The sequence below is a fragment of the Acipenser ruthenus genome, chromosome 13 (assembly GCF_902713425.1).
Source record: "Acipenser ruthenus chromosome 13, fAciRut3.2 maternal haplotype, whole genome shotgun sequence".
In the NCBI taxonomy this organism is placed as follows: Eukaryota; Metazoa; Chordata; class Actinopteri; order Acipenseriformes; family Acipenseridae; genus Acipenser; species Acipenser ruthenus.
Window position 1 is genome coordinate 31,708,233 of NC_081201.1, and position 11,301 is coordinate 31,719,533.

An 11,301-nucleotide genomic window follows, 5' to 3' on the forward strand; every position below is an offset into this window, starting at 1 on the left:
GTGTAGAAACCTAAGGTACGGATCCTGTAAAGTATGTTGCCAAGTATGTTAAGACTTTTCAAAGATCAATCTGTATTCTAGAGCTTCACATTCTCTTTAATTATAAAACATTTAGCAATGGATTATGGTAATGCATTGGCATTTAACTTTTCTGTTCTTTTTAAACATTTTGTTTATAATATATCTTTTGCTGGTAACATCTTTGCACAAAATTAGGGTTTTAAGTTTTTTTCTTCTACCTTTTTTCCAGTGATTCTGAAGACTTGAGCCAGGCCAAAGCAATAGATGACAAGCCCCCTGCCTCTCTGGAACAGTTTATGGCCAAACTGTGCCCCCATCACCAGAAGCAGATTGTTGATGCCTTGGGGTTCCTGCAGAATGAAGTAATGCCTGTAGCTTTCTCCACTCCTTCTCAAAGTCCACAGAAAGTGAGCCCTGGCGCCGTGGCAGAGACAGACTGTAGCCCTGTCTGCCAGTTGCAAATAACCATGGCCCGTGGCACTGAGCAGGGGACCAGCTCCCTGAATCCCCCTTTTTCTGATTCTCAGAAATCCTTTGAAATTCCAACCACCATGGGCAGCATTAATGATTCCATAGAAGTTACGTGTGTACAAAACAACCCAAACGAACAAGCCTCTCTGACTACAGCTTCAAAAGGAAATGCAGTTCTTGCTTCATCTTATCCATATCGTTCCATCCCCCTAGACCACCTCCCTCTAGTTTCTGGAGATCTTAAAGAATTGAAATGCAACGAAACTGCAAGAGAGGACATTGGGCACTCTGACAAGGTGAAAAGCAGCACAAGTTGTGGCACCGTTTGTGTCAGTAAAGTAGATGTAGCAAATAAGGTTATAGGCTGTTGTCCCACTGATGGCACTTTAGACGATCTGCAGAGCAGCTCAGAAACTACTTTGTATTCAAACTTTTATGGAGCTTCCCAAAGTATTGGAGTGGCATTGGAACCAGGAAGCCTCCATCCTTCACTAGGAAGGACTGGTCAGGTTTTTGATCACTTGTATCATGCAGAAAAAAATGGCTCCTTAGGTGATACCAAAGATGTGTGGCTTGGCTTGAGCCCTGATAGAAGGGCAACAAAGACTACCGTTTCTTTCAGATGCTCAAGCTCCCCTGCTTCACCTAAGACAGCCCGAAAGAGTATCAGGGGGCCGTACCTGAGGCCCCGTAGTTCTGCTCTGTGCCAGATCGTGAATGACCTTGATAACCAGTGTGACATTGTTTACATCAGCAAGCCCATTACTGAATGCGATCCAGTGCCACAGAAACCTATCTTCTCCCGGCGGACTGCTAGAAAGAGCACCAGAGGCCACATGTGCAGCGAAGAGTACTGGGAGCTGAAAACTGTCCGCACACTGGCTCGGAAATCTGCTGCCAACGGCAAGGGAAACTGCCCCTCTCTGATGCCAGAATCCATTACTTTGGTAACACCCAAACAGGTGCTAGCCATGCCAGACAGTGTCCCACCAACAGATGTACCCTTTGCTGGCAGCTGTGGCGAGACCCTTGGCCAGAATACACCCTCAAAAGAAACACTGGTCAAGGAGATCGGTGGAGATGTTTATGTTGTGGGCCTTGATGTCGCGCAAATTGTTGAAACCAGTAAGACCGACCAACCCCGGCCTGAAGATGGCACCTCCCAACCTTTAAAAGCTCTACTTTCATTAGTGAAGCAACAAAGCAAGGAAACGGAGGAGCAGCAGACAAAAATGCCTTTAACTAACGAAATATGTGCTGAAACCGTGATCCAAACAGATCAGTCTGAAGAAGAACCTTCCAGCGATAGACAAACGGATGAGAAAGAATTGGATTCAGAGCAACCAGAAGAAATCCCAATAGCAGCAGCAGTGATGGAAAGAAGTGAGCTAGGATCAGAGATGCTCTTGGAAAATGCTGTCAAAGCCTGTGTCAGTGAGTTGCAACCCACATCAAGATCCACATCTCCCATGGTGACTCCTGATGATCTACAAGTAGAGGACACAAGAAATGATATAGGAACCATGGTTGAGACCCTGGAGCTGCAGAAGTCAGAACAGCAGGAATTGCATCTAGTTGACAATAATGCAGTAAGTAAAGAGGGGAGTCCGAAAGATAAAATTATTCTGCAGCAGAGCAGTGAAAGTTGTATCTCTGTTTGCGGTTCAAAGGATGAAGAAATGGAAGAAGAATCAACAGACACTGTAATGGAAACGGATGTGAAGCATAAAGGACTGGAGGTAGATGATGAAAGGAGCACTCCTGAAAATACATGCATGAAAAAGCGGCACCGGAAAGTGTTTGCCACTTCAGACAGGCTCCTGCGGAGTCAGCAACAGACAGGGATTTCTGATGAGGCCCCATCCAATATGGGAGAAACCATATCAGAGACCACACCCAGCCCTCTGCAGGTCCCTGAGCTGCAAGTCATCCTGTTTAAAAGTCCTGGAGCCAAACGTTTCCGCAAATCAGTGGAGTTAAAACAGACAGATGTAGTGAGCTTCCCAGCAAACTGCTTCCACAAGACCATACTTGAGGGCATTGGTGATCCAGACAACTGGCTTGGGGAATGCTCTGAAAGCAGCTCTGATGAGGAGATAGAAGAGAAGAATGTTTTGCGGACTAGACAGAATTACAAATCTATGTTGGCCAAGGAACTTGAAAGTGACGAAGACAGGGAGAGTGGAAGCATCTCTACCTTCGAAAAGGACCTTAGCAGCAAAAGGGAAGGGTTGTGGATAACGGTGAAGGCCAATTCAGAGAGGAGGAGAGTGCTCCTGTCAGAGGAAGAGGGGGTGTCACCTCTATTGAACAGTGAATTAGTGGGAGGCAAACCTGGTGACTCCATGGGCAAGATTCTGGAGAGATTTAGCAAAATGCATTCTGATAAAGGCAGCAACTGCTTGCTGAATGGGAGAGGAACAGTTAAACCCATGACCTCCAAGGCATTAATGAGGCACAAGAAACGAGTCCTTAAGTCTTACAACTTGCAGTGTCCTGAGGTATCCATGGTAGGTGGAAGAAAGGGGATACGCGAGCAGTATCAAGCTAGGGCTGATGTCGGTGTGCTGTCTGATCCATTTGGCTTGACGAATGTTAACCTCTCTGTGAAAGACCCACCCAAGTTCTTGGAGGCTTTGACAGAAGAGGAGAACCAAGACCTCATCACCAACCTAAACGGCAAGTATGAGAAGGTGCACAAGGGTTGGGTGCAGCTGGAGAAGGAAGGCCAGCCTGCACCCAAACCAAAAAACAAAGCGGACAGGCTCAAGGAGATATGGAAGAGCAAACGCAGGGTCAGAAGGTCCAAAGCTCTGGATCAACAGAGGTTTTCCCCAGTGCAGATGCTATTCATGAAGACCTTCAACCTTGCCAACATTTGTCGGTGGTTCCTGGAGACGACTGAAACCAAGTCTCTTGTTATAGTAAAAAAGACCAACACTCGCCTGCCATCTGAAACTCAGCTTTGTTTTCATAACTCCTCTTCCAGTGCTGCAGGGTCATCACGTGATGTCTACCCCAGCATACAAGCCGAGCGCTTGAAGAAACATCTAAAAAAGTTTGCAATGGCATCCCCAGCCAAGAACAATATAAAGAACCAACAGCTGTGGGCCAGAGCCAGTGAGCATACAGGTGCTAATGGCAGTAGCAAAGAGAGGCTAAGAAAAGAAATATCCACTGCCACTCGTATTTCCACTAAACCCAGCAGTAACCATATAGCTCCCAAGGTGCAAGTAGTTAAGAATCAGAAGACCCCTCAGGGGGTTAAGAGCCCAGCAAGTGCCAGGATCCTTAGGAAGTACTCCAACATCCGAGGGAAGCTGCAGGTGCAGCAGCACAGGCTAAAGACAAATGAGACCTCTGGAATGGACCACAAGAGCATGCATATGAAACCTCTAATTTCTCCGATCTTGGCCTCTGGTCCCAAATCAGGGGGTCCACAGAGAGGGAGACCTCTAGGGTCTAAGGAGGAGAAGGAAAAGAAAATTGGAAGCAGAAGGACCAAGGTTGCTGCCCCTCCTGTGACCAGAAAGGGAGCTGCAGAGGAGAGGGGAACCAAGAGCAACAGCAGACCATCTGCTCTGTACAGCAAAAACAGGCACAAGAAGCTGCTGAAGAAAACGCCAGTGGCAGTTCGAAAACCTCAAAGAATTACTGTGGCCGCCAACGTTTCAGAAACAAAACAGAAAGGCAAAAGGCTTGACACAAAAGAAGTCAAAACTTACAAAGAAGCAGATAGGATGCAAGAAGCTCCACAGCTGAGAGGTATGCGATTTAACCCCAATGAGCCCAGTGACTCAAAAGACCAGAGCAAGTCTCCCAAGACAAGAGCTATGACCAGCACTCTTCCCCCACTTAGCAAGGTAGCAGTGGTGTCATCCCAGGACCAGGTGCTGACTCGTTCTCAGCGTAAGCTTGAAGTTTCTGGCAGTTTGGGGCTACAGACAAGAAAGAGGGTGAAAGACATCAAACCTGCACTGGCCAAACGTACCAGAAGGTCCAACGTCAACTAAAATAAACATTTTGGAAAGCAGGTGGAGGTGGTGGTGGTGGTGGTGGTTATAATGTAGATGGGGTTGTGTTTTGGGAGACAAATAGAAAGAAAGTAGCCATGTAAAAACTATTGTAAAGTGAATATACGTTTTGAGTGTAAAATTTGCATTAAAGATGTTTAAGCTCCCTCCATAAGCTTTAGCAAGCCTTTATAACCAAATAAAAAAAAATGCCAGTAAACAATTTGCAAGAAGGAATGTGTGTTTCTGGGAAAGTGTGATAAAGAAGTATTGACTATTTGGACAGTATCTACTGAAATACACACCTCCAACAAGTATTGGGACACATGACTAAATTCAGAACAGGCGGAGGGGTATTTGTTGTCTGTTTTACCCCACTGAGCACATCATTTTGTCGTACAGTGTATCATATTTGTATGTATAAGATGCAATGCATATGAAAAATGGAATATGTTTATAGGTTCTGCATATTTGTTGTTTTTAGCGTCTTTTTTATTTAGAATTTGTTGACACTCATAAGCTGAAGAAAATGTGCTTCTGCCCTAGTTTTTTCTCTGTAATGTGAAAGGTGAGCTCATCAGTCTAGTAGGTCAGAGAGGTTACTCTGAGTAACATTGCTGTGGAAGAATTAAAGTATATTTACTGATGCTATGACTATAGACTGTGATTAAGGGGGAGCTATAGTGTTAACTGTAATCTGTCGTAATGGTGTTACACCAAATCACAAGACAGGTTTTAATATATTAGTTACCAAATAATAAGGTTCTGAAACAGAAAATACAAGACTTGAAGAATGTGTTCACACATTATTGTCAATTTTTGCTTCAGTGCTAATTTAGAAAAAGTCAGAGATTGTCAAATTCATATCCTTTAGTTACTAGTCCATTTAAGCAAAATATTCAAATGAGTAATCTGTACTACAAGTGTTGTGGTACCCCACGTGGATACATTTACTACTTTTATTGGACCGGAATGTGGACTTCCAAGTACCACATTGAAGCCACTGGTACCAGTAATATGTGTGGTACTTGAGCTACTGTTGCATGTATTTGAATAGGGTGCAGTTATGCATTCAAATATACAGCACCTCTGTATGTACAGTATATCCCCATACATGTTGGAGGGGTTGTGTGTGAGAGAGAGAGAGAGACAGACAGACAGACAGTATCATGAGGAAGGAGGACTGGTGCTGCTGAAGAATACAGCTCCAGTCTGGTTTTAAACTGGGCTTGCAATCAAAGAAGGGCCGAGGAGTTAGACCAGGTGAGGGGGCAGTGCCTTATTGATTGTGGTTTATAAGATGTATAGCTAGTCAGAGTGCAATGAAAGGCTTGCTTTTATACTTGGTGCACCAGCGGGAGGAGAGGCAGTTTTCACACACATACAGTCTGCTTCAGTAATAGAAAGCTAGTCCCACCCGAATCCTTCTACTCTGACTGCTAGTCTTTTTTTATTGATTTTAAAGGGCCATGCCATTTTATACCCCGTGCTAGAAAGCTACTTCTTTTGTATATTTGTGTTTGAATTGCCTTAATATATTTACAGGTGAACCCAGTGGTTTAATAGCCTCCCAATGTATCACTCTTTAGATTTTGTGAAAATAACTTTTTTTTATTGTAATTGTGATTATTTATGTCAATGTACAATGTAGTTGTTGTGATAATAGTTTCATTGTAAGGCATTCTGATTCTGTTAGCTTTGTTTCTGTGTGAGCAGTGAGGTGTCTGAACCAATCCCCTGTGATTCAAACCCAGGACCATTAAGCTTTAACAGTTTTGCATGTGCTGTATTTGGTCGATTTAGATTTTCTGCGTACCATACAGCATTTGTTATCGAAGTGTCAAATTAAAAAAATAAAATTGCCTCTGGGGAGTCATGACAGCAGTGAAAGCTGCCTATAAATAGCCACCGCTGCAAAACAGCAATTGAAGGTCCAGTACATTTATATACAGCTGTGTTGGCTGTACAGTATGAGCACTTATAAATGCATCGTTAGTTTGGTGTTAGTGTGTGGTACATGGTTCAAACCCCAGCCTTGTCTGACATAGTCTATTACTCAGTGTCAAAGAGCAACTGATACCCACTCCAAAGACCATCAGTAAAATTGCTATTATTATTAGTAGTAGTAGTAGTAGTAGTAGTAATAATTTCCACTGTTTCCTGGAAGCCCAAAACAGCCCGCAAATGTCTGAAAAGGAACAGAAATGTTGGGATTAATTCTTGATTAGGCTTGTTCGTGTTTGTCCTTGCAACCACTGGTACATATATTCAGAAATATTTAATTTCATAGATTCTAGGGCTGTTAATTTGATTTAGCACGTCATGAATTAAGACAGAGCTGATGTGCACACATACACAGACATATACAATTTTCTTTTTAAATTATTTTTATGATAATGTAATAGTTGGATGCATCTGTCTAACCTTTTCTCTGCCAAGCTAAGTAGAGCGCTACCTCTCCTACAGTGCCATGGTAAGAATGGCAACTTTACCTTTTAAACCTACCTGTGTTTTAACTCGATTTGATGTAGTATTTCACAAGATTGCTACCAGAGACACTGTGTAGGGTACACATGTTTACAATCTATAATTAACAGTATATTCCTGACCAGACCTGTCATTGGCACAATAGGAGAGTACCTCTCCTCAAAGGCACTGAAAAGGCTAAATCAATATCAGTTTTGCTGGAGTCCTTTGGTTCCTGTAAATTAATGATTTAGTTCCTTTTAAATTATTCCAACTTCACAACAGCTCTCGGCACAGAAATTACAGATTTAATTTAAATGGTGCATGTGTAAAATAAGAAAGTTCAACCAAAGTGCAAATGCGGTATAAAAGCATTGGTGTTAGTTAACAAGTGGTGGTCAAAAGGCCTTAATACTCAAGCTAATTTAGGTAGTCATTTTGCTGCAGTTCACGACAGATCTGTAGTTGCCCTTTGTGGATGACTGGAACAGCAGTTATCTATCAGAGTGCAGATAGAGGGGACATGACTAGCCTAGCATGTGATCAAGTCATCAACTGATCCTTTACAGATACTGCAGCAGGACCTCATGCAAAATGGCAACTCCTAGCCCAATCACTGTTCAGCACACCAGAATGGATTGCTCTAAAAACTGTCTGGGTATCAAGGCCTTAAACTTAATGTTATGAAATAATCTGGTGCATCAGGACCCAAAGGATTCAGAAAATGCTGAATACTTTAAGCAATATTACTTGAGAATTAGTTCTTTTGGTTATGCAGAATTTCTGTGCAACTTAGTTGCTGTTCCTGTCACCTCTCTAGCTGAAGAGCGACGGGACTGAGCAGCTAATCTTGGTGTAGTCATTTGCAATTGCTTCCTCTCCATGCAGGATGGACCCCAGTTAAACAGAGAACGGGAAAGCATTGTTTTGAGACGTGAAATCTGAGCCTAGACTTTTCCTTGAGGAAGCATCGAGTTGCATCTTCACATCTATTAAGTACAGTTTATTTCTTTTTCTTTTTACTTTGACACAGCACAATGACTCTCTTGCCACATGCTGGAGACCCCTGCACTACGATGCGTGGTGTTGCTGTCCAGGGAAGTTCAATACAATTCATTATCAGAACTACATGAGTATCACAAGCATTACTGTGCTGACATCTACCTAATTTAAACACAAAGCATAAAGACAAGTGAGTTACATGTTGTGCTTCCTACCCGCCCAGTTAACTCACACTATGGAATGAGCTGTTTCTTCTTTAATATAAGTAGAATTATTGTGGCTATCATCTTGCCATTCTTTTATTCAGCATGTATTTTACAGTTCAAATGGTGTTGTGAAGATGAATTGTTCTGTTTAGCTGTAGATTGGAAAATGTATATTTTACTGTGTGTTTTGAAAGGTACCTAGCTCTTCACAGATTCACTTATGCTTGATCCTCACATTTAGGATTATAGCAGTTTGCAGCTAAAGACAGGCCCGAAGCCTTGTTTGTAAAATAGTCATTTGTGTGTTGATTCGTTGTTTCATGTACTGATGTCTACAGAAGTGGATAACCGTACAATGCTTTAGTTTTGTATCAGTGTTGTTTGTGGGATGTCTTCCAGTTAAGTACAGCTTGGTACCAGTTACAGCTCTTCTCCAATACACTGTTGCATTATACGTATCTCCAGGAAGTGTAAGCACAACTGCTCTAAAACTTTCTTCCTCTAAAAACACAAGCCATTATTTTATGTTCATTGTGATTATTTTCTCCCTGGAGAAAAAACTACCCTAAAAGCACACTTCATTTTTTGTTCATTTAAATTCCAACGGAAGTTCTGCCTTGCAGTTAGTGCATGAAGAGAATTTGTATAAGTTACTGTAAAGTTTGAAAATACTCCAGGTAATGTGAACTGCCATAAATTACTCCTCTTACATGTAGCTCTTAATGTATAAATGTATATAGAGAGATAACATGAAGGAAATGTATTCTGAAATAAATCATAAATACATTCACTTTTATATATCTTTGGAGTTGACCTGTGTGCTGTGTATTCTAATAGATGTATGATTTAATGAACAAGTTAAAATTCAGAGCTGTAGCTTCCTGTAACATATTTAGACTTCCCTGTGATTTGTATTCTGTCTTCCCGTGTAGTTTCCTCTTAACAGGATCACACTGTCAAATATGTTGACTTAACAGGAAAGGAAATGGGAAATAGATTTAATAGAAAAGATAATCGACACAGGCATTGACGGGTCTATGAAAATGAGGCCCTGCCTTTACCAAGTGCAATACTCCTTCATATTCAGTTAATCACACTTACTCTTAATACTATCTCCCTCAGCTGCAGACATCTCTCACTGCAATGACACATAAGTGTATTCAGGGATACAGTCTGACTGTATATTTGAAATAGTGTACTAGATATGCCAAAAATCCAACAGGCCCCTTATTGTTAAATTATAATATTAAATAAATGAAATGTTTGGCAAAACTATATTTTAGTATCTTAGTATGGGTAGATCAGCTGAAGAGCAGGATTTGTGGGATACGTTCAGGAAGAAATATGCCACCTTGTATTTATAACTGAAAGGGTTGAAAAATGGTACAAGCTGCCTATAATGGAAGAATCACGTTGAGATTTTGGACCCGACTGTTCTGATTTATAGTATCAGAATACTGTGTGTTTCAGTAAGCTGGGGGAAAAAAAGTTCAGATAATGGATGTTCTTATATCTTTCATGTGATTTATGTATAATATGTATAAAACTATATATTTCCTTTAATAAATTGCACTCAGAGAAAAATATTATGTTGCATTATTATTATTTTGCATATGTAAGAAAAAACAAAATACTTGAATTAACAAATACATACAATTAAAGGAAATAAAAACAATATATTTACTTGAATTTATTAAATCTTTAGCAACTTTGATTTATTGTGTATGTAGACCAACAGAAAAGTGCCAGCAGTGCTAAAAGGCATGTTTCCTAGGTCTTGCAGTACATATTGATTTTCTCAAAATGTTGCAGTATACAAGATGGAGAGTACAGGCTGCAGCGTGAGGGAGGGGGAGAGCAGTGTCACTGTGTTTTACTAACAGTCTATATTTGTGTATTCTGTCCTTCAGGATGGATAAGTTCTCATGTTTGTTCATCTCCCATACTATTCTATTCAGGGACTTGCAGGTCCCCCAGATGGTTTAAAGAAACAAATACATTGAACTGTGCTCTGGATTATTTTTCTCATGTTCTATGATAACAATGTAGCATATAGTCCATAAACATGCACATTTTCCTATACTCATTTGAACACACATTTACAGACATGCTACATGAGTGAGAGCGGTTCTGCGATTTATGCTGTTTTGTTTGTTTTTCAAGATTTACTATTGCTAAATAATATTGGGACTGTTTAAACTTGAATGAAACTCATGTTGTAATTTAAACATAATAGTTTCTTGTGCAATTCTGGCTTTGTTTTGTTTTAAAGCATGTGTGCGCCAGCCTCCATGATGAGTGGTGTGGGTCAGCACTGTATCCCCGTGTAGCTGTATAGAGGTAGTGCAGGTGTGTGTGTGTAAGCCATCCCTCGCACGCTCTCTCACACCCAAGCTCTTTGATCCTTTATACTTTATTCCCTGTTGATGCCTTTTGATTCCTCCAATGTGCTTATTTTGACAAAATCTCATTAAATATTACTTGGAATGATTATTAGTGGTCTTGGGTTTATTTATTTGTTGGTATGTTTAATGATTTTTTTTTTTTTACTTTTTCCAGCTATAGATAAATCAATATTCTCTCTCATTTGATCAACATAAGTACAGTGTGCTTCAAAAGGCACTTCGCCAGATCATGGAAATGCCGGAGAAAAAGGATGCATTGCAGAGGTATGGAACTCATCAGACAGCAACAGTAATGCATTCAGACAGGCACGATCTGGTTGGTTTTTTCATTCTGCCATGGGTAGTGTCACCCTGAGGATGCATGAAAATGTGGCACATTGGTGGACTGATCTAGTGACCTTCGAACCACATTACACATACTCCAGTTCCTATTTTCCAAGGGAGCACCATCATTCCTGTGCTTTCTTAGAGCCACGCCTGGGCACAAGGCAGCAAATGCATCCAGTGTTACTTACTTTAAGGAAGTATAGTTACCACATACTAAACCCATCTTCACCATTTATTACCATTACATGGTATTGCTACATGGCTAGAATTATAGTTCTTGCTTTCCAACTTTTTTTTTTGTACTCTCAGAACACCAAAACATGTATTTATTATTTCTCTCTCTAAATGTGGAAACACCTTTCAAAAAAAAGAAAAAAAGACACAGAAACC

The 11,301-nt window shown here is 41.0% G+C and overlaps 1 protein-coding gene across 2 annotated transcripts in view; it reads left to right on the forward strand.

Moving 5' to 3' along the window:
• The window catches only part of LOC117418627 (ligand-dependent corepressor-like), a 38,480-nt gene extending 33,329 nt beyond the window's left edge, over positions 1 to 5,151 (forward strand). For both annotated transcript variants that reach the window (XM_034031826.3, XM_058985112.1), the window contains one exon: positions 251 to 5,151. In XM_034031826.3, coding sequence (XP_033887717.2) covers positions 251 to 4,505 — 4,255 coding nt within the window. In that variant the 3' untranslated portion in view covers positions 4,506 to 5,151. The remainder of the gene's footprint in view (positions 1 to 250) is intronic.
• The last annotated feature ends 6,150 nt before the right edge of the window (positions 5,152 to 11,301 follow it).